This window comes from Odocoileus virginianus, chromosome 10, assembly GCF_023699985.2.
Source record: "Odocoileus virginianus isolate 20LAN1187 ecotype Illinois chromosome 10, Ovbor_1.2, whole genome shotgun sequence".
NCBI lineage: Eukaryota > Metazoa > Chordata > Mammalia > Artiodactyla > Cervidae > Odocoileus > Odocoileus virginianus.
The window spans coordinates 46,809,835-46,837,137 of NC_069683.1; the positions used below are offsets into that span (position 1 = coordinate 46,809,835).

The 27,303-nt window shown below is 43.8% G+C and overlaps 3 protein-coding genes and 1 long non-coding RNA gene across 12 annotated transcripts in view; 2 read left to right on the forward strand and 2 right to left on the reverse strand.

The window, feature by feature from the left end:
- ARCN1 (archain 1) overlaps positions 1 to 5,157 on the reverse strand; it is a 38,873-nt gene extending 33,716 nt beyond the window's left edge. The window contains exon 1 of the mRNA XM_070473512.1: positions 5,041 to 5,157. The gene's annotated coding sequence lies outside the window, so the exon portion shown is untranslated. The remainder of the gene's footprint in view (positions 1 to 5,040) is intronic.
- A 91-nt stretch (positions 5,158 to 5,248) lies between these two features.
- Positions 5,249 to 7,946, forward strand: LOC139037164 (uncharacterized). The gene is made up of 3 exons (XR_011490001.1): positions 5,249 to 5,422; positions 6,372 to 6,468; positions 7,096 to 7,946. It is a non-coding gene; the product is annotated as an uncharacterized lncRNA (long non-coding RNA).
- A 972-nt stretch (positions 7,947 to 8,918) lies between these two features.
- On the forward strand, positions 8,919 to 20,299 carry IFT46 (intraflagellar transport 46). 2 transcript variants are annotated; one of them, XM_070473515.1, is made up of 10 exons: positions 9,040 to 9,303; positions 9,606 to 10,204; positions 12,137 to 12,211; positions 12,369 to 12,462; positions 12,858 to 12,986; positions 14,039 to 14,160; positions 14,526 to 14,592; positions 18,685 to 18,745; positions 19,022 to 19,107; positions 19,812 to 20,299. In XM_070473515.1, exons 2-10 carry the CDS (start codon positions 9,969 to 9,971, stop codon positions 19,905 to 19,907), a joined length of 966 nt encoding a protein of 321 aa, XP_070329616.1. In that variant the 5' UTR covers positions 9,040 to 9,303; positions 9,606 to 9,968; the 3' UTR covers positions 19,908 to 20,299. The 2 variants fall into 2 exon arrangements, with proteins under 2 accessions (XP_020742354.2, XP_070329616.1); XM_020886695.2 differs by having other exon boundaries at positions 8,919 to 10,204.
- Positions 20,300 to 22,649: 2,350 nt separating this feature from the next.
- TMEM25 (transmembrane protein 25) lies at positions 22,650 to 27,270 on the reverse strand. Of its 8 annotated transcripts, none has more exons than XM_070473513.1 (9): positions 27,148 to 27,270; positions 26,475 to 26,568; positions 25,919 to 26,230; positions 25,199 to 25,489; positions 24,865 to 24,996; positions 24,535 to 24,565; positions 24,281 to 24,381; positions 24,054 to 24,140; positions 22,650 to 23,913 (listed from the first exon to the last, which is right to left on the reverse strand). In XM_070473513.1, exons 2-9 carry the CDS (start codon positions 26,542 to 26,544, stop codon positions 23,840 to 23,842), a joined length of 1,098 nt encoding a protein of 365 aa, XP_070329614.1. In that variant the 5' UTR covers positions 26,545 to 26,568; positions 27,148 to 27,270; the 3' UTR covers positions 22,650 to 23,839. The 8 variants fall into 8 exon arrangements, with proteins under 8 accessions (XP_070329614.1, XP_020742349.2, XP_020742350.2 ...); XM_020886690.2 differs by having other exon boundaries at positions 26,475 to 26,571; XM_020886691.2 differs by lacking the exon at positions 27,148 to 27,270 and adding an exon at positions 26,763 to 26,870 and having other exon boundaries at positions 26,475 to 26,571.
- Between the last annotated feature and the right edge of the window lie 33 nt (positions 27,271 to 27,303).

The window sequence follows — 27,303 nt, forward strand, 5'->3', positions numbered from 1 at the left end:
TGCTGCGATTCATGGGGTCGCAAAGAGTTAGACACGACTGAGCAGCTGAACTGAGAGGCATGGGGGATCTTAGTTCCCCCACCAGGGATAGTACCTGTGTCCCCTGCTTTGGAGGCATGGAGTCTTAACCACTGGACTGCCAGTGAAGTCCCAAGGTTTGTTTTTTGGAGTGATGAAAAATTTCAAGAACTAGATAGAAGTGGTGGTGACACAACTTTGAGAATACACTAAACACCACTGAATTGTACACGTTAAAAAGGTGATTTTTATGGTAAATTATATCTTTTTTAAAAAAAATGTGTAGAAAGCAGGGCAGTTACTGTGCTTATGTCCATTTTGTAAATGAAGAAAATGACAAGTTTAAGAAACTACCTAAAGTTCTAGTTCTATAAAAGAAACAAGATTCAAATCTGGCCTTCTGATTGTATTGGTGTTCTTCCATTACAAATGTTACACTTTACAGAGTATAGGTGATTCAGGGGTTCTTCCCTGTATTATTTTGCACCATGTTAGTAGCTTAACTCTTTATTCATTATTGCTACAATAATTTTATTGGATGTTTATTTTGTATCAGGTACTTTACACGAATTATCTCTAAGCCTTGTAAACAACAATCCCGATAAGGACCCTGAGGATCAAAGAAGTTAAGCATCTGCCCAAATTCATTCAGCCAGTAAGTGGTAGAGCCAGGATTCAAACTCAGTTTTTCTCATTATGTCACACAGTCTCTCTACATCTCCTGTGTATTCCTTAATGTTTATTGAACACTTACAGTGTACCAGGCTTACTTCAAAATCTTCACACAGATTATCTCACTTAATCCTCACAAGAATTCTCTGAGATATGTACCATTTAATACTTCCCTTTTGCAAGTGGGGAAACCAAGGTACAGAGAGATACATTTTACCACAGGTTTCAGGACTAGAAAGTAGCCAAGCCAGGATTCCAACGAAGGGTGCTCATCTTCACAGCCTGCACCCTTGAATACTACATTTTAGAATTCTCACTCTTACTAATTTCAATTACATTTCCAATGGCTTTCTAGTAGATTCTTAACAAAACAAAAACTTTTATTTTTTAGTATATGTGCTGCCGAAGTGAGCACAAAACAAAAACTTTTAAACTTTAAATGTCTGGAAGGGTATATCAGTTCAGTTCAGTCGCTCAGTCATGTCCGACACTTTGAGACCCCATGAACTGCAGTATGCCAGGTCTCCCTGTCCATCATCAACTCCTGGAGTTTACCCAAACCCATGTCCATTGAGTCGGTGATGCCATCCAACCATCTCATCCTCTGTCTTCCCCTTCTCCTCCTGCCCTCAATCTTTCCCAGCATCAGGGTCTTTTTCAATGAGTCAACTCTTCATCAGGTGGCCAAAGTATTGGAGTTTCAGCTTCAACATCAGTCCTTTCAATGAACAGCCAGGACTGATCTTTAGGATGGACTGGTTGGATCTCCTTACAGTCCAAGGGACTCTCAAGAGTCTTCTCCAACACCACAGTTCAAAAGTACCAATTTTTCAGCGCTCAGCTTTCTTTATAGTCCAACTCTCACATCCATACATGACTACTGGAAAAACCATAGCCTTGACTAGACGGACATTTGCTGACAAAGTAATGTCTCTGTTTTTCAATATGCTACCTAGCTTGGTCATTACTTTCCTTCCAAGGAGTAAGTGTCTTTTAATTTCATGGCTGCAATCACCATCTGCAGTGATTTTGGAGCCCCCCAAAATAAAGTCTGCCACTGTTTCCTCTGTTTCCCTATCTATTTGCCATGAAGTGATGGGACCAGATGCCATGATCTTAGTTTTCTGCGTGTTGAGCTTTAAGCCAACTTTTTCACTCTCCTCTTTCACTTTCATCAAGAAGCTCTTTAGTTCTTTGCTTTCTGCCAGAAGGGTGTTGTCAATCTGCATATCTGAGGTTATTGATATTTCTCCCAGCAATCTTGATTTCACCTTGTGCATCATCCAACCCAGCTCTCTCATGATGTACTCTGCATAGAAGTTAAATAAGCAGGGTGACAATATCCAGCCTTGACGTACTCCTTTTCCTATTTGGAACCAGTCTGTTGTTCCTTGTCCAGTTCTTTTTTTTTTTTTTTATTACCTGCACTATAAGCACTTTACATGTCCAGTTCTAACTGTTGCTTCCCGACCTGCATACAGGTTTCTCAGGAGGCAGGTCAGGTGGTCTGGTATTCCCATCTCCTTCAGAATTTTCCACAGTTTATTGTGGTCCACACAGTCAAAGGCTTTGGCATAATCAATAAGGCAGAAGTAGATGTTTTTCTGGAACTCCCTTGCTCTTTTGATGATCCAGCGAATGTTGGCAATTTGATCTCTGGTTCCTCTGCCTTTTCTAAAACCAGCTTGAGCATCTAGAAGTTCATGGTTCATGTATTGCTGAAGCCTGGCTTGGAGAATTTTGAGCATTACTTTACTAGCGTGTGAGATGAGTGCAATTGTGCGGTAGTTTGAGCATTCTTTGCCATTGCTTTTCTTTGGGATTGGAATGAAAACTATATCAAACAGTAATCTTTAGTTAAAAGCACATGATTTTTTTTTAAAGATGAGCACATGCTTTAAAAAACTTTATTTTATTGAAGTATAGTTGATAGACAATGTTTTAATTTCCAGTGTACACCAAAGTGACACAGATATGTATATATATTCTTTTTCATTATGGCTTATTACAGGACATTGAATATAGGTCATTGTGTTATGGAGTAGACTTTGCTATTTTTCCATTCTATATAAAATAGTTTGCATCTGCTAATCCCAGACTCCCAATTCATCCTGTCTCCACCCTCCTTCCCCTTGGCAACCACAAATCCTTTCTCTATGTCTGTGAGTCTGAAAAGTGAACCAATTCTTAATTTAAAAAAGTAAAAATTCTGCCTAGAATTATTGCTTTAAATGGCAACTTCCAGGAGCCTTTAATATAGACTGCTGAAGTTCACAAAAATCAATAGATCCTGGTTCTTTGAAAATATGAAATTAGCTGAAACTGCAGAATAGAAGCACCTGTGTAAGCATGCGTCCTGAGGAGCAGCTCAGAGACAGTACATCACAACGATTAAAGGCAGAGACTTGGGAATGAGACTGATCCATTTTCACCCTTACTGCCTGGGTGACTTCAGGCAAGTTTTTTAAATTCTCCTAAGCTTCAATTACCTGATCTATATATTGGCAGTAACACTTACCTCATAAAGTTATCAAGTTAGAGAACATCTTAGTAAGTAAGATTATCTACTCTAAGTGTTCCTATATACTAAGTGCTCAACAATACATACCCATTATTGTTAGCCATAACATGACAAAATATTTCTGCTTTGCAGTTCCCTTTTTAACCAGAAGCGTCTCAGAAGAGGTGTCTCTGGTTTTCCTTTTCAAAGGAAAATCACCTTTTGCTTTTCTCTGGCAGGTTTTCATGAACAAATTTCCAAAATTCTTTTGTTTCTCTCCCCCTGACTCCCCAAATTAACTATGTCTGTAATTTTAAAATACTTGTTCCTTACATTTTCATTCACTCATTCCTTCATTCACCCACTCAATGAGCATTTTGAAAGAACCTAATCAAAAAAGCAAGAGAATTCCAGAAAAAAATCTATTCCTGCTTTATTGACTATGCCAAAGCCTTTGACTGTGTGGATCACAATAAACTGTGGAAAATTCTGAAAGAGATGGGACTACCAGACCACCTGAACTGCCTGTTGAGAAATGTGTATGCAGTCAGGAAGCAACAGTTAGAACTGGACATGGAACAACAGACTGGTTCCAAATAGGAAAAGGAGTAGGTCAAGGCTGGATATTGTCACCCTGCTTATTTAACTTCTATGCAGAGTACATCATGAGAGATGCTGGGTTAGATGATGCACAAGGTGAAATCAAGATTGCTGGGAGAAATATCAATAACCTCAGATATGCAGATGAAACCACCCTTATGGCAGAAGGCAAAGAACTAAAGAGCTTCTTGATGAAAGTGAAAGAGGAGAGTGAAAAAGTTGGCTTAAAGCTCAACACGCAGAAAACTAGGATCATGGCATCCAGTCCCATCACTTCATGGCAAATAGATGGAGAAACAGTGGAAACAGTGGCTGATTTTATTTTTGGGGGCTCCAAAATCACTGCAGATGGTGATTGCAGCCATGAAATTAAAAGACACTCCTTGGAAGAAAAGTTATGAGCAAGCTAGGTAGCATATTGAAAAACAGAGACATTACTTTGTCAGCAAATGTCTGTCTAGTCAAGGCTATGGTTTTTCCAGTAGTCATATATGGATGTGAGATTTGGACTATAAAGAAAGCTGAGTGCCGAAGAATTGGTGCTTTTGAACTATGGTGTTGGAAAAGACTCTTGAGAGTCCCTTGGACTGTGAGGAGATCCAACCAGTAAATCCTAAAGGAAATCAGTCCTGAATATTCACTGGAAGGACTGATGTGGAAGCTGAAACTCCAATACTTTGGCTGTCTGATGAAGAGCTGACTCATTGAAAAAGACCCTGATGCTGGGAAAGATTGAGGGCAGGAGGAGAAGGGGAAGACAGAGGATGAGATGGTTGGATGGCATTACCGACTCAATGGACATGAGTTTGGGTCAACTCAGGGAGTTGGTGATGGACAGGGAGGCCTGGCGTACTGCGGTTCATGGGGTCTCAAAGAGCCAGACGCGGCTGAGCGACTGAACTGACTGAACTGAATCTAGGCAATGCATTGACGCTATGAAAAGCTTAAAAAGTAATTGGATACAGACCTGCCCTAATGAAGTCCAGTCTTCGTGAGATAAAAATGAAAGAGAATGAGTTAAATTTGAATCTCAGATAAATAATTTGTTAGTACTCTAAGTATGTCCCATGCCATGGGAAACAATGGAGGGAAAGAAAGGACTATTATGTAATAAAAATGCTATAAAAGGTCGTACAAAGTGTCGTGGGAATTTAAGCAAACTTCCGAGTTTGCCTAAACTCTGGCTGGACTGATTTAGTAGGAATTGCAGCCCAGTGATCCTTGATCTGGGAAGAAAATACACACCTTACCTCCGGATGGGAAGGCTAACTCTAGACGAACCGAAATTCATCCGTCAGCTTTGCCGCTTCCCGACGCTAGATGCCGCCACAGACGTATTTTTTGAAACTCGAGCCAAACGGGATCCAAACCCCTCTGGATCCTCCTTGGAGTCTTCGCTGGAAGAGACGTAACGCGCTGGAATGGAGAAGATCTCACGAGAGTGGAGGAAAGTCTCGCGATTTTTCTTTTCTTTCTTTTTTTTTGTTAGCAACTGACAATACGCCAGTTGCTCCGAGTAGAAGCCGTGGCTCTCTCTTAAGCAGAAGTGGCCAGGCCTCAGATTAGAGTGAGACCCCAGTCCTAGGCTGGGGTTGTTTCCATATAGAGGAGACGGATTCAGAGGGGCTACAGGTAATTCGTACTCACTTTAGTAGAAAGAGAACTCTGTTTCTCCTTCCCAAATAGGAAGGACTCCCGTTCCCTCTCCCCAACCTCCAGCACCTCTTCCCGTCTTCTTGACAAGTATTCTCTCTCCTCTTCCTTCTCGCCCTCGCCAATCTTTGTTTCCTTTACTCCCCGACAAACTTCAGTGGGATCCGACCTACAAGACGAGGGTGGGATGGTGGGGATAAGGGTGATGGCTTTCGGGATTATTGGATGGGACCAAGAGCCGAGTTTACCCTCGCTTCGCGGAACCCCTCCCCCCGCCTCCTCGGTAACCCGAGAGACTGAACTGTTTCTAGAGCCTCCACAGGCTCCCCTGAGAAACGCCGGCAGCATTGGACACTGACCGAACCCGAGGAGAGAGCCGTTATCTACAGAGGGATGCTCTATTACCCTCGCGCGCGTATTTTAGCAGCTTTGGGTACCTGCTGCAGACACTAGCTGTCGTTTCTCTCCTCGATTCCCTGGTTCCTCAGGCAGCCTGCCAGCAGTCCCTAAATAAGGGCTGCAGCAAAGTGATTTAACTGCGTGACTTGGGGCCAAGAAGCCTTGAGAGTTTGAATCGGGGGTAAAGTGGATGTGGAAGTGTTAGTCGCTCAGTCGTGTCCGGCTCTTCGCGACCCCGTGGACTGTGGCCCGCCGGGCTTATCTGTCCATGGGATTCTCCAGGCAAGAATACTGGAGTGGGTTGCCATGCCTTCCTCCGGGGGAGCTTCCTGACTCAGGGATCGAACCTGTGTCTCCTGCATTGGCAGGAAGATTCTTTATGTCTAAGCCACCTGTGGGGTAAAGGTTTCAGGTAAAACTGATGTCTTGGGTAAGGAAGAGGAACCACTGCTTGTTTGGAATCCACCTCTCCAGAGAGTGCTTAATGTCCTGTGATAGGAGCTATGTAGTCATACTTCCTTTTGCTTAGACCAAGATTATTGAAAACCAGACGTATGATGAGCGTCTAGAGATTAACGACTCTGAAGAGGTTGCAAGTGTTTATACTCCAACCACGAAACACAAAGGTAAGAGAGGCATAAAGAGGAAAGAAGAGAAATGGTTGTTTTTGGTTTTGTTTTGCAATTGTAAATCACTGGTTATTAAAAATAAACCAAAACTTGTAAAGTAAAAAACTGATTCAGATTCGTATTGGTGACTATTATTTACCAGGACCTAGGTCCTATTCTTCCACATTAAGTTTTTTCGACTGATCCTTGCAACAGTCCTGAGTGACAAATATTACTGACCCGATTGAGAGGTGGGACTACGGACACCCAGAGAGGTTGAATCGTTTTGTCCACATGATAGAGTTGTCCTTTAAACCGAGTCTTCTGACTATAAATCCAGCACTCCTTTTGCTTCACTAGTTACTGACTTTATTTCAACAATAAACTAAGGGCAGATTTTATGCTATTTGTGTAATGGCAGATAATCAGTATTAATATAATGTCTAACCCAATGCCTTAAGCGTAATAATAATTAGTAAGTATATCTTGAATTGACAGAGCCATGCTAGAATTCAGTTTCCTATCTTTCAGTTAGCTATTCTTATCAATTCTGTTTCATAAAATGGTTAGAGCATAAAATATTATAAATGAAAAATGTCTTTAAAAATAATTTTAATAACCTAATTGGAAAACTTTTCTTCTAAGGAGTTCCTTGTTCCTCCCATCTTTCTAACAAGACTATGGCTGATAACAGCAGTGATGAGTATGAAGATGAAAATAACAAGGTGCAGTATAATCCAAAGCTTCTTGTGAAATTGCTGCTTTGTATTTTTTGTAGCTAATTTAAAGTGACACCAATTCAGTAGCAAATTTCTTGAATACTCACCACTACTGGTTAGGTGCCTTTAAGCTCATGGAGAACAGTCAAGGGCCAAGAGCCTTAAGATTGTGATTCTCCTTCAGGAATAAAGGTTATTGTTATAGCTGACTTTTTGGCAAGAAATTTCATATAACACAGTCCAGGATTTCTCAAACTTTCCTGGTCATGTTAATCAACTGCGGTACTTACTGGAAAAAAAAAAATTACCAGTCCCCACCCAGCACTACCTAATTGGAATCTTGAAGATAAAAACCTGAGAATGTAAATATATTTGAGCAAGCACTGCAAATAATTCTTATGATAAAGCAAGTTTGAAATGACTGGTCCTGGTATTTGTTCATTGTCAACACTTGTGATACTGCCAGTATTTTGTGAAAGAGACTTTAATTTTGAAGTCTTAAGGCCTAGATGTACTTATTGATATTTTATGAACCAAGAGAATCACCATTTCTGAGAGAAAGATGAGAAAATGCCTACAGCTCTAGATGGATGGGGCCTTGAATTTGCATGTGTGCACTGCTTAATAGCCCTTGTGGTTAGCCTTAGCACATTGTCCAATGCCTATGCTTTAATTATCCTCCAAGAATAGGAGTTTTGAGGACTCAAGTGAAGGAGAATATTTGAAGTAATGCAGAAAGCTACAGTGAGAGAGGTGGATTTCACAGGAAGTCTAAAAGGTAATGTTTTGAGATAGCTCTGCTTTGTGACTATGTGCCGTCTGACATCTCACCTACAAAGTAATTTATTGACCTCTTCTCTGGTATATAAAGTCTTCTGCCTTTGGTCAGAGATTTTGCAAAGCACTACTTTGAAGAAGCAGACAAAAGTGAACAATTTCCCTAAATTGACCTCCTAATTTTGTGTGTTCATCCTGAATTTTTCATCTTCACATGATACAGTCAATATTAAAGGCTCACTTATCTTCCCAATTTAATATGCACCTAGAATCAGCAAAAAGGATCCACTTTTGAATAATCTTTAAGCTGACAATATTCTTAAAAAGCTTCCCTTGCCACACTGCTTCCCATGTGACCCAAGAATAATTTGGGCAGATTTTGACTTAGTAAAGAACACTGGGAGATCCTTACCAACTGTATACCAGTAAGACAATTCTGCAACTGTCATCTATACCACATGTTACATATTAGTTAAAATACATTTTTGTTGATGTATAATAAATCTTGTGTTATGCTTAGAAGAAAATGTAACAAAAAGTATGGGGTTTTTTTGATGTCCTATGTCACAGTTTTATATGTCAGAAGCCACTTTAATGTAAAAGAATCATTAAATAATTTTTAAAACTAGAATCAAATATCTCTTAACCTCAGTATAAGCCATGTGGAAACTGAGCTTGAAAACCCATTTTTAAAGGGAGCCAGTTGGCCACCTTTCAGATCCTAAGTGAAGGCATACCACAGGCTCCAGGCCCTAGAGGCAAAGACAGAGACCCCCATCCCAACTGCCCTGGCAAGCCCAAGTACCACCAGACCCCTTCTCATGGGCTTGAGGGGGTGGGATGTTACATTGAGAACCAGAAGCTCAGAAAGGTAGGGCAAAATGCCAAGAACAGAAGAATCTTTTATCTTGAGATATCAGTTCAGTTCAGTTCAGTCACTCAGTCGTGTCTGACTTTGTGACCCCATGGACTGCAGCACGCCAGGTTTCCCTGTCCATCACCAACCCCCAAAGCTTGCTCAAACTCATGTCCATCGAGTCAGTGATGCCATACAACCATCTCATCCTCTGTCGTCCCCTTCTCCTGCCTTCAGCCTTTCCCAGCATCAGGGTCTTTTCCAATGAGTCAGATCTTCACATCAGGTGGCCAACGTATTGGAGTTTCAGCTTCAGCATCAGTCCTTCCAATGAGTATTCAGGATGATTTCCTTTAGGATGGACTGGTTGGATCTTGCAGCCCAAGGGACTCTCTCAAGAGTCTTCTCCAACACCACAGTTCAAAAGCATCAATTCTTCGGCGCTCAGCTTTCTTTATAGTCCAACTCTCACATCCATACATGACTATCTTGAGATATAAGGTACAGTTATTTTATTTAACTTGTGGGGGAAGGAAGGGAGACCATGAATAGGTAAGATCCATTGAATGCAAAGGAAAACCCATAGTCTCTGGAACTGCTGGTCAGAATCCAGGCACAGTGTTGAGTACAATTTTTCTTCGTTAGTTATAAGCAGCTTACCCTGGGCAGTCTTGCAAATTAAATACTAGATTTCCTCCCTGTGATCTTTGTGAGTATTAAGATCCCCTAAAATGTGTCTTCCCCACTTCATCTTCCCCCTATTTCCTCCCAAAATAACTATTTAGAGGCGCTTTCTTCTTCAGAAGTCCCTCAGTTTTAGAGTTGAAGCTGACCGGATAAAGTTTATGCAGAGTTCTCAGGATCTCCTAAGTGAGAGGTAAAAGAGATATGTACTAAATAAAGTATACACAAGCCACACACAGCTGATTAGACTATGGATATAGAAAGTGGGGACTCAGTAGCTAAGAAGGAGCGAAGAAGGTTCTCATGGCCCTTCTGGGGAGGGCTTCCTTCTCTTTCCAGTGAATTGGTGCCAAGTGGGAGGGTTCTGGTTAGAGCGCTAGGAGAGAATTAGGCAAAAGTACACTGGTGGTGGTGGTTTAGTCACTAAGTCGTGTCTGACTCTTGTGACCCCATGGACTGTAGCCCACCAGGCTCCTCTGTCAATGGGATTTTCCCGGCAAGAATACTGGAGTGGGTTGCCATTTCCTTCTCCCAAATTTCTCCTAACCAGGAGCTTTCTATGCCTACCCTGCTTTGTCTCAGGAGAGAAGAAGACCTCACAGCTGACGCCTCAGCGGGGCTTTAGTGAGAATGATGATGATGATGACGATGATGACTCATCTGAAACTGATTCTGATGATGATGATGATGAAGAAGAGCACGGGGCCCCTCTGGAAGGGTAAGGAGAGCACCCTAGCGAAGGAGGGAAACTCCTCCTTCAAAACACTGGACAGGAGGATGTCATTGAGAAGTGAACTTCTAGCAGCTCTTTTGATATCCTCTTCTCAGGGTTATCAGATGCTCAGAAACCCAACATAATGAGTTTCCCTTCTTTTCTGGCTCCACTGCCTGAGTCCTGTGATGTCACTATGATGTCACTTGTACTGTCTGAAACATCTGTGGGCTTAGGGATTTCATGAGGATTCGATGAGTCAATTTAACTGATGGTCTCTGACTCCAGGGAGTTTACATTTTAGGGAAGAGAAGACAAATTTATAAATATAAATTTATATTATAAATTGTATATTAAATATATACAAGAGAAGATAAAATTATACATCAAAGCAGTTTTATTTATCGAGAAAAACATCCATGTGCAGGAGCATTTCTATTTTAGGCTCAGATCCTTTTAGGACAGGTAGAGAATAGGGGCTCTATTCTCCCATGTTGAAGCAAAATATTCCTGGATGATGCTTCAGTAAAAATTCTTCTCACCCTGTTCCAGGCCTGGTGCTAGATTAATCATGACCTACCCTGGTAGGTTTTAATCAAAGTAAATTCTAAGGCCCATTCATTTAAAATACAATTACTAGTTAAATAAATGATGGTATAGCCAAATCAGTAGAGTTCTTTCTGGCCATTAAAAAGTATGAGCCAACACTCTGATGTGGTGGTAAAGAACAATCTTCAAGGGACATTGTTACATTTTAAAAAGGTATAGAAGTCTTTGTATTGTGCTAGCATGTGTATCAAACAGACATTACACAAGCTATGTCTAGGCTACACTAGGAACTCATAACAGTGATTACTCTTGGGAGGGGAGCATAACTTTCCACTGTATACATTTTGTACCTTTTACTTCCTATCATGTGCATGCATCACTTATTCAATGAAATAGTTTAATAAAAATAAAAATAGTTACATTTTAATTATCCACAGGCAGGTAGACACTAAGTAAATTAGGCAAGTATTTAATACCAGTCTGACTTTTCATGCTTCGCAGTTTACCTCATGATCCTGCTTCCATAAATTATAATCTGGGAAAAGGTAAACTTTAAGTAATCTATTTAGTTTTTTTCTTAAGCAACTCTCCCCAGAAGAACCTTAAATAACTTTCCAAGTCACTTATATACTTTGTCAGTTCATTGTTGTTTAGTCATTCATTCATGTCCAACTCTTTTGTGACACCATGGACTCCAGGCTTCTCTGTCCGTAGGATTTTCCAGGAAAGAACACTGGGGTGGGTTGCCATTTCCTTCCCCAGGGGATCTTCCTGATCCAGGGATTGAACCTGCATCTCCTGCATTGGCAGGTGGATTCTTTCCCATTGAGCCATCTGGGAAGCCCTATTAATTCATTACATTTTACTTAATTATAGTCATTAATATGTGCTCTATTATTTTTTTTAACTGTATACATTTCATGTATTAATGCAAGTACCTTTCAATAACTGCAGTGTTTAGCTTGACCTATCAAGTGTTAGACATTTTATTTGCTTCTAATTTTTTACTTTTATAAATAACACTGAAAAACATCTTTGTAACAACTCCTATTTTTCTTGGGACAAACCATTTTCATGTCAGAAATTAAGATCTCATTTTATCTTTTCTCTTTATCCCCTTCATTTAAAAAGAAAAAAGGAAAACAATTTCTGCTACACTCTAAAATTTTTCAAAATTATGTTTTGGATTTTCTGTAACTGTTTTTCTTCGTCAGAGATAACTGAGAGACAATTATAATCAGTTTTAAAGTTGCCTTGCAAGTCACTCAGAAGAGGCAGATGTGGGTGGAGCAGAAAGTAGGTTCAGAGTCACATGCTCTGTGGCTGACCCAGGGCTCAGCAACCCCCACTCTTCTCTGGCCACCTTGAGCCACGGTTTCCTTTCCCCAGGGCATACGATCCTGCAGACTATGAGCATTTGCCAGTTTCTGCTGAGATTAAGGAGCTCTTCCAGTACATCAGCAGGTGAGTACCAGGACCTCCCATCATAACCCCCAGCCCTGCCTTGCCCTTTCCTTCCTCTTATCTGAAACATGACCATTCCCCTTAGATTTTTTTTCATTCTGAATAATAAAGTAAGTTTCACTGACAGTCTCCACCTTCTCATGCCAATATCTCCTAGGTATACACCACAGTTGATTGACCTGGACCACAAACTGAAGCCTTTCATTCCTGATTTCATCCCAGCTGTTGGGGATATTGATGCATTCTTAAAGGTCAGAACATCCTAAAAATGACTCCTTAGGTGTTTCTTCTAACCCCTCTATTACTCTAACAGTTAAACTAATTTCCTTGACTAGCAATAACTTAGTATATATTCTAATTTCACTGGAATTCTTAACTTGCTCTCAACTCGAAATTATACTCATTGCTAATAAGTAAATGATTATCTCATTATGTGTTAAAAATTTGTCATACATTTGCCTCCTAATTATCCATAACTTCAGCTTTATATTTAATGTCATGTATTTTTTTCTAGATAGTATTTTAGTACAGCATGATATATAGGCATGCTTTTTAATATTAGTAATAGTAATGAACCAGAAAAGTTCTTCCATAGCTTATTGGAAACAAGTGTCCCTTTTCATGTTCTTACCTTTCTCCTTACCAGGTTCCACGTCCTGATGGAAAGCCTGACAACCTTGGCCTATTGGTATTGGATGAGCCTTCGACAAAGCAGTCAGATCCTACAGTGCTCTCACTGTGGTTAACAGAGAATTCCAAACAGCACAACATTACAGTAAGTCACTGGCCTAGCACAGGCCCCAGCTCAAGGGGGCTGAGAGTAGAAGCCTTGCTTGTATTTGAACAGTCGACTTATCGCCTGTTAAAAGGGATGGCTATGATTTCAGCCAGCCCTATAGTTTAGATAACAGTTGTATTAAAATATAATGTAACTACTGTGAAATTCACCTTTTTAAACTGTACAGTTCAGTGATTTTTGGTATATTCATGGACTTAATACAACCATCACCATTATTTAAGAACATTTTCATATTCCAAAAAGAAACCCCTTGGTAATTCCCTAGTGGGGAATTACCCCACTAGGTGGTTATGGCTCAGCACTGCTGTGGGCCTGGTTCAATCCCTGATCAGCTAACTAAGATTCTGTAAGCCACTCATGCAGCCAAAACACAGAAACAAAAACAAACAAAAGGAAACCCTATACCCATTAATAGTCACTCCTTTCCTCATTCCCCCTGCTCCTAAACCCTGGTCACTACTTCATTCCCTTTTTTATGGCTGAATAATGTTGCATGGTGTGGATATATCACATTTTGTCTATGCATTTACCTGTTAATCCCACTTCTATTATGCTTCTATGAAAATGCACATGTTTTTGCATGGACATATATTGTTATATGTCTTGGGTATCTTGGGTATAGGTAGAAGTAGGGTTACTAGGTCATATGTAAACTGTTTAATATTTTGAGGATCTGCCAAAGTGAGGATTTTCCAAAGTGGTTGATCATTTTATAGTCCCATCAGCAATGAATGAGAGTTCCAATTTCTCCACATCCTCACCAACACTTGGTATTGTCTGTCTTTTTTATTCTAGCCATCCTAGTAGGTTGAAATGGTCTCTCATTGTGACCGTTCCTGTCCTGTTGACTTGCCTCTTTCCCCTGGCTCCAGAAGACTTTATCAGGGTTTTCTATAATCTTCATTTGGCTGCTGGAAGGCTTCCCTTTTCATCAGTTACCTTGAATATGAAATAGCATATGAGCTTCCTTGTGAAGACAAGGGAGCAACTTCATTGCCATCAGCCTGGCTTTCCTGTTGTTCTTCTAGCAACATATGAAAGTAAAGAGCCTGGAAGATGCAGAAAAGAATCCCAAAGCCATTGACACATGGATTGAGAGCATCTCTGAGTTACACCGTTCCAAGCCCCCTGCAACTGTGCACTATACCAGGTAAGAAATAGCACATTCTTCATCACAGTAACCCATGGTAATCTTCACCACCTAGGAAGTCATTGCTTCTGAGGAGGAGGTGCCAAGATTGGGACATATGTGAGATATATCAACCTCAGGACCTATGGATCCTGGCCGCTACTGGCTAAGATTGCAGACATAAAGATTATGGTTTACCTGGTATTTTTACTTAGCCAACTTCTCCAAACCCTAGGTCTTGGGTAAGTTTGGCCCACCCAGTCTGTGTTCTCTTGAAATCTTAATGTGCCCAGGTTGAGAACCTCCCTTTAGCTTAGAATATCATGATGCAAAGATTGCTGATACCAGCCCATGTTTTCTGTTCACATTTGCCTCTGTAATTCTAGGCCTATGCCTGATATTGACACACTGATGCAGGAGTGGTCTCCAGAGTTTGAAGAACTTTTGGGAAAGGTGAGTGGAAGGTAGCAGGAGCTTAGAGAGTGTGGCATTCATTCTAGGGACCACGGTTTCTCTCTTCTTGTATTATCATTAACTTCTAAATTTATGTATAATATAAAATCAGAAACAAACACATTAAGGGTTGATTAATTTTCACCAACCAGATACCTTTGTGTAACCAACACATCAGATCAAAAAAACCAGAACATTGCTGGCACCCTGGAAGCCCCTTCAGGCTTCCATCTCCCAACTTAACTACTATCCTGACTTCTAACAGCACAGATTAGGTTTGCCTGTTTTGTATTTTATCTAAATCTAATCATGTTCCTTTGTGTCTTATTTATTTGCTCATCTGTATTGTTCATCCATGTAGAGATTTTTTTTTCCATTTATTTTTATTAGTTGGAGGCTAATTACATCATTGCAGTGGTTCTTGTCATACATTGAAATGAATTAGCCATGGATTTACATGTATTCCCCATCCCAGTCCCCCCTCCCACCTCCCTCTCCACCCGATCCCTCTGGGTCTTCCCAGTGCACCAGGCCCGAGCACTTGTCTCATGCACCCAACCTGGGCTGGTGATCTGTTTCACCATAGATAATATACATGTTTCAATGCTGTTCTCTTGAAACATCCCACCCTCGCCTTCTCCCACAGAGTCCACAAGTCTGTTCTATACATCTGAGTCTCTTTTTCTGTTTTGCATATAGGGTTATCGTTACCATCTTTCTAAATTCCATATATGTGTGTTAGTATACTGTAATGGTCCTTATCTTTCTGGCTTACTTCGCTCTGTATAATGGGCTCCAGTTTCATCCATCTCATTAGAACTGATTCAAATGAGTTTTTTAATGGCTGAGTAATATTCCATGGTGTATATGTACCACAGCTTCCTCATCCATTCGTCTGCTGATGGGCATCTAGGTTGCTTCCATGTCCTGGCTATTATAAACAGTGCTGCGATGAACATTGGGGTGCACGTGTCTCTTTCAGATCTGGTTTCCTCAGTGTGTATGCCCAGAAGTGGGATTGCTGGGTCATATGGCAGTTCTATTTCCAGCTTTTTAAGAAATCTCCACACTGTTCCATGTAGAGATTTATCCATATTGTTTCTTAGATTGTGGTTATACATTTATTCTAATTATGGTATTCCATTGTTTGAATATAGGACAGTTTATTTATCCATTCTATGATAGCCATTTGAGTAGTTTCCGGATTTAAGTTGTTATAAATTACTCTGTAATATTACTATACTATTGCTTTGAACACATAACTTTTGGTGAATATACGTACCTAAAGTATTGCCACTGTAGACTTACCCTTTCCACAGAGATATATGTGCTGTTTTGAGTAGCTGATGTCCCATTCCTAATGATCCTAAAATTTTAAAAAGTGCCCAGGAATATATTTAATAAGAAATTGTCAAAAAAAAAAAAAAGAAATTGTCAAGACCTTTTTGAAAGCAAATTATACAACTTGAGTGAAGGGCAGGCACAAGCTTGGAGCGAATGAGGAGTCAAGCCATGTTCCTGGAAGGTACCGTCAATCCTCCCTGGTTCACCATGGCAGTGGAATGCTGTTTCAGTTAGGATTTTAATTGCATTTTTTTTTTTTTTTTAGAAACTGAAATATTTGTAACAAAGGTTATCTGAGAGAGTCAACTTTCAAGTCTAATTAAAATTTCAGGGAAAAAATGATGGAGGATTTGACTGTCAGACATTAGGAAATTATAGAGCTATAGTAAATGATAATGTTCTGGTTAGGAACAGAGCTAGATCAACAGCACATAGACAACCCAGAAAAAAACCCACATAAATGTGGAAATTTGATGTATAAGAAAGATCGTTATTTTACCTTTTTTTTGGCCATGCCTCACAGCATGCAAGATCTTAGTTCCCCCACCAGGGATCAAACCCATGCCCCCTGCAGTGGAAACACAGAATTTTAACCACTGGACCATCAAGGATGCCCAAGAAAGATGTTTAAATGATTACAGGTAAAATGGGCTGTGATGAGATTATTGACCAGTCACTTGAGAAAAACAGATCTATGCCTCAACCATATGCACGCTGCTGCCGCTACTTAGTCACTTTAGTTGTGTCAGACTCTGTGAGACCCCATGGACTGTAGCCCGCCAGGCTCCTCTGTCCATGGGGATTCTCCAGGCAAGAGTACTAGAGTGGCTTGCCATGCTCTCCTCCAGGGGATCGACCCAGGGATTGAACCTGAGTCTGCTGCATTGCAGGCAGATTACCACTGAGCCACCAGGAAAGCCCCAACCATATGCATACATGAATTCCAAATGAGTTAAACAGATAGAGTAAAAATAAAGCTATTACAAGTACCATTTTTTTAATATATAGGAGAAATATTCAGTTGTCCAAAAAAAAGGTTCGTTCGGGTTTTCCTGTATGATGTTATGGGAAAACCCAAACAAATCTTTTGGCCAACCCAATACTACTGTTGGGATGGTGAGGTATTTCTTTGCGTAATAAGGATCTTAAAAGTCATGTGGGAAATGTGACAGTTTATACTCATGCAAATAAAAAATTCTAACAGTTACCATAAACAAAGTTTAAAATATGAAGGACTGGGAATCCCCTGGCAGTCCAGTGGTTAGGGCTTCGCACTTTCACTGCCAAAGGCACAGGTTCGATCCCTGTTCCTGGAACTAAGCTCCTGAGCGGCATGGCTGAAAAAACAAGTGATGGACCTAGAAGTTACTTACATATATATATGTGACAACATTACTGTCCAAGCAAGGAGCTTTTGTGTGTGTGCTGAGACATCGAACCTGCGTCTCCTGAGGCTTCTGCATTGCAGGCAGATTCTTTACCACTGAGCCACCAGGGAAGCCCAAAGAGCTCTTACATATCAAGAAAATTGAGCAAAGATGATAACAGGTCCTTCCTGGTCATGGTATTTAAAACTGCTACCCCATGTTCCCCAAGCTCTTTACCTGCTTTTTCTCCGTAATACTTACCTTCTGACATATTATATACCTTATTTTGTTTTTTGTTTCCCCCTACTAAAATGTAAGCTGATGAAGACAGATTTTTTGGGGGGGTATATGTTTATTGAGAAATTATTGTAAAAAAACAAAGAATCTGATTTCAATCTCTTTTATCACATAATTTAAAAACTGTAGCTGAGGAAAAAATGTCTGACTAGGGAACTGAATTAATAGATTGTGGTACATCCAGTCAGTGAAATATTCACACGATGAATTATTTGGCCTTATTTTGCTCTGATACAGAGAAGTATCAACTATATGTTGGAAAAAGGAAATTGCAGAACCTGATTTTTATAAAATTACACCCTGATTTTTATAAAAAGAGAACAAAAAGTTTTTAAGATGCTTATGGTTTTTAAACTTACAGTATGAACTGGTTTTGATCTGGAGCCTGAGATACCATGTCACTTTTTCTGTTCCTATGGTGTCTAAGGACCATTAGGCCTTGTAACTCCAAGTAACTATAAATACTTGGCCATAACCTGGGTCCAGTTTCTTCTTCACAAATATAGGAAGACTGCATAGCAGTGTATTTTACTTATAAAATATTTTAGCCCTGTTATATCTTCTGCTACTTCAGTGGTTAATGAGTATGACCAATTCCATTTTACTGATCAGGAAAAAAAAATTGTATTATTTGCTTAGGCTGCCATAACACAGTACCACAGACTGGGTGGCATAAGCAAAAGAAATTTATTTTTTCATACTATTGGAAGTTGGACATCAAACTGTCCACAGAGCTGATTTCTTCTAGAGCCTTTCTCCTTGACTGTCTCTTACCTGTGTCTTCATGTGGTCTTTCCTCTATGTGTGTCTGTGTCCTAATTTCCTCTTATAAGGATTCCAGTTACTCTGGATTAGGGTTCATCCCAATGATCTCATTTTAACTTATCTCTTTTATGACAATATCTCCAAATACACCACCTGACACACTTGGGGTCAAGACTTTAGCATATAAATTTGAGGAGAACACAATTCAGCCCAACACACCCCTTATGCTCGGAGCTCTTTTCCTTCAGAGAAAGAGAATAATGCTAGGACCACTGAAATTTCAGCCTTTTGATTTGGGTCTGCCCCATGCCTCTCTTAGGTGAGCCTGCCCACAGCAGAGATTGATTGCAGCCTGGCAGAGTACATTGATATGATCTGTGGTAAGCCCTCCTGTCCCTTCCTTGGCCCTGTCTTTGGATAAATTCACTGTGGGCTGTTGAAAAGGCTTTTTTACTCTGAGTTACAACCTTTTCTTTAAGCCAGTTATGCTTTTTGGCAGCACTTGAGGGTGGTGTTTGGGTTTTTGTGACTACCTGCTGGGTATTTAACCCTTAAAGTAACACATTCCATCTGGGAAGGGACTGGCCACCTAAACAGAAATGCCCCATATTCCCAGATTTTTTTTTGTTTCTGCTCATGGGAGTTCTCGATTTCAGCCATCCTAGACATTCCTGTCTACAAGAGTAGAATTCAGTCCCTCCATCTGCTCTTTTCCCTCTACTCGGAATTCAAGAACTCACAGGTAAGACCAGCACTGGAGACTGACTTAAGCTGTAGTGACTGCTGTCAGCACTGTTCTCAGTCTGCTGTGATTCTGGCACAGTGGAGGAGGAGGTCTCTGCCTGGAGTTATCATTACCCTCCCCATGATGAGGGAACTGTGAAGCAGGCAGGGGTAGGGCTTGTAAAGGAAGGGGAAATAGAAGCCATGCGGCCCTTAGGGTAGGTGAGGATCTACACTGGACACTCAATCTTACAGAACCAAGTGGCCTAATGAATGGAAGCAGGAAGCATGGGAAAAAGGGGGTTCATGTTTGAAGGAGGTAGGGCACATTTCTAGCTATTTTTCAAAGACAACACCAAGAAATTGTTTTAAAAGTAGAATTGGGAGAAAAATGGAGCTTAAAGAGTTGTAAAGAGGTTGTGTGTGTGCTAAGTTGCTTTATTTGTGTCCAGCTCTTTGCGACCCCATGGACTGTAGCCCACCAGGCTCCTCTGTCCATGGGATTCTCCAGGCAAGAATACTAGATGGGTTGCCATGCCCTCTTCGAGGGGATCTTCCTGACCCAGGGATCAAACCCATGTCTCTTCCATATCCTGCATTGGCAGGCAGGTTCTTTACCACTAGAGTCACCTGGGAAGCCCTATGAAGAGGTTAGTTCTTGATAAAATGTCATAACTAGCATATCCCCCCATCCTCCATATTCCCTCTCCTCTCTCCTCACAGCATTTTAAAGCTCTAGCTGAAGGCAAGACAGCATTCACCCCTCCATCCAACTCCAACTCCCAGGCTGGAGATGCCGAGACATTAACCTTCAGCTGAGACACCTCCCATGTCGCTCTGTTTCACGGCTGAGCCAGCTCCTCTGCCCCGGCTGAGGAGGGATCACTGTCAGCCTCCTGGCAGCTTTGCCTGCCTCACAGCTTGACTCAGGCATGGCGCACGTCCTACTACTGTTTCTGCCAGAAAGCACTGCTCGCGACCATTAAATGGCTAATGCCTGTTTCAGAGCTCCTTCACACGGAAAGTATGCGTTGACACCACTGTGGGGATTTGAGCTAGAAGCACTGGAATTCCTGGGATCCCAGGCTGCTCAGGCTGGGAGGAAGGCTGGAAAGATGTTGTTTTTGAGATAGCAATAGGATTGTTTTCTTTCATTCTTAAAGTCAATTGGCAATGGTTTTATAAATAAAATGCTCTTATCTTTCCGGTTATCCTGCTGTCCTTTAATAAAGAAGAGAGAAGGCAGACTGACCGTAGGCAGAGATGAGAAACTTGGCCTAGAGGCATTCAGTGACTTGCAGTTTAAGCAAATCAACCTTCAGAAATAAAATCAAACCCCAATCCTTCAAGGTTGGCAGTAGAGGGGAAACATTTTTCTCCCAGAACCTATTTTTTCTGGGAGTCTCCCACCAGGTACTGCTGCCGGTCTTACAGGCTGCCTGCCTGTCCGGCTGTGGTCTCAGGGAGCCTAGCTACTGCAGCCACCCAGGGGAGAGAGGATGGGGTCTTGGATTAGGGTGGTAGTGGTAGAGGTGGACAGACTGGGGAAATTTTCTGAAGGTTATATCACCTAAATTCTACTCAGGAAGACAAATTCTAACAAAGGATGTTAAATATGGGCAACTGGTTACAAAAGTGTCTGAAGGGCTGAAGAAACAAAAGGGAGAATGAAGGTGCTTGAGGAACAAGGGTTTAGTGTCCACTGCGGGGGTTGGAAACAGAAGAGTTGCCACTGGGGTCAGGACTGCCGAGCAGTTCCATAGCCCCTCTTCCCAGGCGACAGCCACCCTCCTCTCCCACCCTCTCCTGTTCTGCCAAGCGCCTCCCACTGGCAGAAATTAACAGTTGGCAAGGGAATCTGGAAAACTGGGCAGCATAGAGTACAGTAGGGAGGGTGTGGGGTAAGAGACAACAGAGAAATAACCAGCAGAGGTGGAACCAACAGAACTTGGTGATAGAGTGGATGTGGGGGATGGAAGAGAAGAAATCAAGAACGACTTGCAGGTTTTTAGGCTTGAGCAGCTGGGTGGATAATGGACGTGAGAATACTAAGCAACTCTGAGAACAGGGATAAGGGGCCAAATTTAAAATAAGAGGATAAAATAGAGGAATGAACGGTGAGGCTCTCAGCCCTCTTCCAGGCTTATCCCTCCAAAGCAGAATATTGGAAGAGTCCTAAGCAGCCAAAGAGAAAAGACCTAAAGATATTGATGGGGTAATCTAAGCAAATGCCTCGGTCCTGCTACCTACCCATCAGCTTGCATTCAGCTTTGGGGTTTCTCCTTGTGTGTATATGTGTGTGTGTGTGTATACACAGAGGCATGCCTGCAGCTCTCATTCTTAAATATGAATGTACAGTCACTAGGCATTTGAAGAAAGCCAGAAAAAGAGTAAAATACAGCAAAGAAAATCAGAGAAACTAAACTTTTTTTTAACTATAATATTCATAGAGAAGTAGTTCTCAAATTTGGTTGCATGTTAGAATCAACTGGAGATCTTCTAAAGATAAATTTCCTCTCCCAGACAATACACCAGACTAATGAAATCACAACCTCTGAAAGTAGGATATAAGAATCTGTATTTTTTAAGCTCCTCAGATTATTTCAATATGCAGAAAAATTTGAGAACCACTGTCAGAGAGATGAGAAAATACCACATCCATGAAATAAAAGTAGGAGACTTATAAAAGGAACATACAGTACAGCAAGAAGATACAACAATTATAAACATTTACACACCTAATAACAGACTTTCAGAATATGTGAGGCGAAGTTGACAACTGAAGGGAGAAAGAGTTTTACAATAATAGCAAGACACTCTCAATAAGGGATAGAACACCCAGACTGAAGATAAGTAAGGAAATATCCTAAGCAGCACAATAAACCAACTAGTTCTAACAGACACAAACAGAACTCTAGCCAACAGCAGAGAATACACTTAAGTGCACATGGGACATGTTCCAGGATAGAACATATGTTAGGGCACAAATTAAGTCTCAACAGATTTCAAAAGGTAGATAGCATACAAAGTACTTTCTCAGACCACCATGAAGAGCAGTTAGAAATCAACAACATAAGGAAAACTGAAAAATTCTGCGGAAGTTAAATGATACTTAACCAATGGGGCAAAGAAATCACAAGGGAAGTTGGAAAATAACTTAAGACTCTTAGAGATAAATGAGAACAAAAACACAACATTCCAAAACTTATGGGCTACAGCGAAAGCAGTGCTCAGAGGCAATTTGTAGTTATAAATGCTTACATTAAAAAAGTACTCAAGGGACTTCCCTTGTGGTCCAGTGGCTAAGACTCCTGAATTCCCAGTGCAGGGGGCCCAAGTTCAATCCCTGGTTGGGGAACTAGATCTCACATGCCACAAGTAAGACCGGGCACAGCCAAATAAAGCAGTAAATTTAAGTACTCAGTCTGGCTTTACAACCCGAGGAATTAGACAAAGAACAAACTAAACTCAAAGATAGTGGAAGGAAGCAAATAAAGATTAGAGCAGAGATAAATGGAGAATTAAAAAAAAAATTTTTTTTGAAGGAATGAAACAGACATGTGACATTCACTCAGTCAAGTTTATTGAACCTACTGTGTGCTCAGCACTGTTCTTGGCGGTATCGAGAGAAATTACAAAACAAGGTATCAACAAGGGAAAAATATACTTTGCACGCTATTAATTTGCAATCTTTCATGTTGCCTTTCAACAGTGTACTTGGGTTGTTCTGGGATATGTGATCTCCCCTCCTTTCCCACAGCTCCCTAAGGTTCCCAGCACTGTCAAATTATGTGCTACTGTGACCATCCTCTAAAGAACGGAGGATGGGACAAGAACAGTTTCTTGCTGGTGGGGAGGTCAAGGCCAGGCGCCCATGGAAGGGGGAGATATTTTGAGCAGAAACCCATCAACCCCAAGGGCTCAGGGCACTCACAGTGAGTCATAAAAAGGCCAAACTCGGGAAAGCCACAGCAGGGCCCGGGGCCCACACTCCCTTCCCAGGAGATGTGCTTCAAGTGCAACCGCTGTGAAAAACGAGGCACAGCTGCATGCAGTCCTGGAGGCACCAGACTTCTCACCTCCCTCTTGTCTCCTGACTTGTGCTAATACCAGGCTCTGACACCACTGGGGCCCAGGCCAGTGGGGAAGTCTAGTGCCCAGTGAAGAAATGAAGGTCCAGCGTATAACCTACGATGCCCAAGAGGGGGTGGGCACAGAGGGGCAGAGAGATGCAGCAAAAAGGACTGGTCTGTGCTTCACCAGCACCCCTGGATCAGGGGTGGGTTCATTGGAAAGGGCAGGTTGGTTCTCTACAGCTAGCAGGGTCCTAAGTTTTCCCTGAGGGAACAAAGCTGCACAGCATGTGAAGGAAATCCAGGACGTGCAAGGCCCCCCGCCCCCCAACCAAGCATGCCCCATGCTTGTTGTACACAGTGCTGAGGAGCACTGGTGCGGGGCAGAGCCGGCCCGAGCCAGCAGGGCCATGCCACGCTTAGATGCTGGCTGACCTCCAGGCACACCTGGGCACGGGCAGTCATGCAGGCCCCCAACTGGAGTCAGAACAGGTCCAGGTCCAGCCAGGAGTAGGTCCAGCTGGCAGCCTAGCCAAGAATACCCGTGCCCCCAGGCAAGCAAAAGTGGCAGAGGCATGGCCTCTTCCCATTGGCAACATGGCCATGCAAAGGATGCCTTGGACGAGGACCAGGAGGATGCCCAGGGGCCAAGAAGGTATCTTCTCTCTTGGCCTCATCTCAGAGCCAGATTTCATCACTGCTCACACTGGACACCCGGTAAATGTAGCCCAGCATTGGGAGGCGGATGAAACCTGCGGGGTCACAGATGCCAGGAGACTCGGTCACCCTCATTTCTTGGAAGCTTGGAGACCACTCTCTGCCCTTGGCGACTCAGAGGCCTTTGGCACACGTGGGAGGGCAAGGGAGCGAGGCAGCAGGCCGCTTTCCCTACCTCGGCTGGTGAGGAGGCCACCAGGCTCCGGGTCCAGAAGGTCTGGCCTGCTGTTGTCCTGAGCCGTCTGCTGGTCTGCTGGTTTCCCTGTGGGGGGACAAAAGGGGTGGCGCCCGGGATGAGGCGTGTGCCCGATGGGGCCTAGCCCCTCCTGAGGTCCAGCGTGTCTCTTTTTTTCAGAAGCCCCTCTGAAGATAAAGCTGGGGCAAACAGCTTGCTGGGTGTACCTCTGCAGTCTGGAGTGAGGTCATTGAGCTGAAGGTTGGATGGGAGGGACATGTTCTCGCGTGGCAGGCGCACGTTGCTGAGTTTCAGGTTGTTGGAGTCGCTACGGGAGGACAAAGGCTCGGATGGGCCCTGGCACCAGTGGGAACAGATTCCTGCTTGGAGCCCATTCCAGAACCACCAGAAAGCCCAGGATCCCGCCTGTCCCCATGCCACCTCTCCATTTGGCCCCTCCATACAGCCCCAGGAGAGTTACCTAGAGATCAGGGATGGGCGCCGGGAGGGGCCTGAGGAGAGAGAAATCACAGCACTGTCTCAGTGCACCCACCCTCTCTGGGCTCTGACCCTGCCCTCCCAGGCCCAGGTCCCTCGGGCAACGGGCCTCTCAGATGACCAGACAGGGTTCCAGTGCCCAGCACGGTTCCCTGGGATGTGTGTGGTCTAAACCACGGCCACACCCAGGAAGACCTGTCCTACCACTTGTCAGAGACCTGCCCAGCGCCAGTCACTGCCCGTGCTTCACCCTCACCCCTGACCGCATCTCTGCGCTCCCAGCATCCTCTGTCCCCCCTTGCTTTGGCCTTACCTTTGGTCTTCTTCTCTTTCCTGCAGATCAGGCAGGCCACCAAGGTGCTGAACCCCACCAGGGTGCCCAGGGCAAGCCCTCCAGCCACAATGATGCCCAGCAGTGGCACTTCCACCCGGGTGGCCAGGAGCCCTGCAGGTAGTCCTCTGGTTAGTTCCAAGCGGGCATGACCCCTGATTCGGAGATGCCACAGGTCCCTACCCTGTCCTCTTTGCCCAAGGTGGCTGGGGACAGCTTTCATGAGAACTCACCCAAGAGACAAGTCTTCCCATTTCTGTACCCTGACCTTACACTCACCCGAGGCTCTGCTGGGCCCGTGGCTGGCAGTGCTCACCTGGGGCTGGAAGCGAGGAACTGGTGACACCCACGTCGTTGGTGGCCACCACCGAGAGGTTGTGTGGCAGGCTGCGGAGCTGCAGCTGCACGGTGTGGTTGGTGAGCCAGGGGTAGTTCTGGGCATCCAGCACCAGGAAGTCCGAGGTGTTGACAGTCACTGGCCCATCCTGGTCGATCCAGGTCACATTGGCAGGCGGGTTGGCACGCACGAGGGCAAAGAGGATGACCAGAAGGCCTGGGCCCTGAGCTTCCTGGTACTTGGCCCCAACCTGAGCAATCTCCGGCTTAACTGGTGCAAAGCAGAGACCACTATGTTCCCACCACAGCCCCTTGCTTGCCTTGCCCTTTCTTCCCAAACCCAGAAGGGAGCCAGGGGCCTGAACCTCTCCTTAGGGGGCACCAGAAAAAAGGATGGCTGGGTCTGCCAGAAACAGTATTTCATAAGGGCATAAACACTAGAACCAAATGTCCAGAATCCTGACTCTGCTACTTACCAGCTCTATGACCCGGGCAGATTGCTTAACCTCTCTGTGCCTCAGTTTTCGGATTTATAAAATGGGGACAATAGTAATTAACTCATAGGATTGTTGTGAGGATAAAGTGAGTTAATATTTGCAAAGTATGTAAGTGTTAAAACATCCTAGCAAACTGCCTGCCTGGTGGCTGTTGGGGGTCCCTGGGCAGAGAACCCCTCTCTGGCCACCCGAGGGGCACTCACATTGCACATTGAGGATAACGGATGCATTGGCTGACTGGCCACTGCCTGGGTCCTGCAGGGAGCAGTTGAGTTCATGCTGGGCCCGCTGGGCAGTGACAGTGAAAGTGCTTGTGCCTCCAGAGAAGGCCTCCCTGCCCACACTCAGCAGTCTCGAGGTGCTGGCCTCCTGCAGCTGTCCATCCAGGTACCAGGCCAATCGAGGGGTGCCAAGTCCCCCTGCCACATGGCAGGTGAAGGCATGGCGTTCATTCTCTCGAAGTGCCCGCTCTGCCCAGGTCTGACCATCAATTTGTGGCGCCAGCTCCCCCCAACCTAGAACATAGTGGAGTCTGGGGAGAGCTGGTGGACAGTTAGTACTGTTATGTGACATGGGTGAGGTCCAGTTCCAGAGGGACCTGGGTTCTCTCACCAGGGACTGGCTGGACCTTGGTAGGTGGATGAGGAGAGCCCAGTTCTGGTGTCTAAAGTGGGTACCCAAACTGAAGATGCAGGCAAGGAGGGGAGAGACAGGGACTTGACCCCACAAACACATGCCAAGGGATGAACAGGGGTGTACCTGAGCTCAGAAGGGCCGGCAAGAGCAGAAGTGTGTGCAGGAGGGTAGCTGGCCCTGGAGGCAGTGCCATGGTGGCACAGGCCTGGGCCCCAGGCTGCTGAGAGAAGGGGGCGGGCCTTGATGTTAGTAGCCAGGTGAGAGCAGGCAAGTTTAGTAACTCCTCCAGGAATTTATCTCAGAAACAAAAATGAACCATGCACGGAAACACAAATGTAGAATGACCCACAGTGGTGAAGGCAAAGATGTAAATGATCAAGGCCCATGGTCCAAACCCAGGTTGGCACGTACCTGTACACCCTGCGGGCGCAGAATTGAGTCCTGACTCCAAGGGACAAACAGGCACACGCTCGCAGGTACACAGAAACAACGAGCAACCGTGCAGCCCGTACCAGGCCAAGACGCACAACACACACACACACTCACCCACCTATCACACCCACCCACCTATCCCCACCACCACCCCCCCCCCCCCCACACACACACAGACGCAGACAGTCGGGTATACAAGCCCCTCCCCAAAAAGGACCGTCCTTCTCCCGACCCCGGCTCTCTCCTGCCCGCTTCTCTTTTCCCATCCTCCGGATCTGGGCCGAAGACAAGGTGAACCAGGACGCAGGAGTAGAGAAGAAACATCCCCGCTCCCGCCTCCGCCCAGCCTTCCTGGGCAGCTCACCTGGCTCACTCCCCGAGCGCAGCCAGAGCGACTGCTCAGGCCTGCGGAGCACCGCAGTCCGCCGCAGGGCCCGGGGCTGCGCCAGGCAGGGCCAATCGATGCCCGATCTCGGCCCTATGGGCCCTTCCTCCCCGGCGGCGGATCCGGGACCGTCTC

Bases quoted from the DNA above. Each gene is read 5' to 3' on its own strand.
- IFT46 (XM_020886695.2), top strand. From the start codon at position 9,969: ATGGGATTTTCCCGGCAAGAATACTGGAGTGGGTTGCCATTTCCTTCT. The intron at 12,212-12,368 runs GTGAGTACCAGG...AATATCTCCTAG, and splicing joins CTCTTCCAGTACATCAGCAG to GTATACACCACAGTTGATTG. The intron at 18,746-19,021 runs GTAAGCCCTCCT...TCTCGATTTCAG, and splicing joins GTACATTGATATGATCTGTG to CCATCCTAGACATTCCTGTC.
- TMEM25 (XM_020886688.2), bottom strand. From the start codon at position 26,450: ATGTGTTTGTGGGGTCAAGTCCCTGTCTCTCCCCTCCTTGCCTGCATC. The intron at 24,997-25,198 runs GTGAGCACTGCC...GACTACCTGCAG, and splicing joins TTCCTCGCTTCCAGCCCCAG to GGCTCCTGGCCACCCGGGTG. The intron at 24,141-24,280 runs GTACACCCAGCA...GTCCCCCCACAG, and splicing joins CCTCACTCCAGACTGCAGAG to GGAAACCAGCAGACCAGCAG.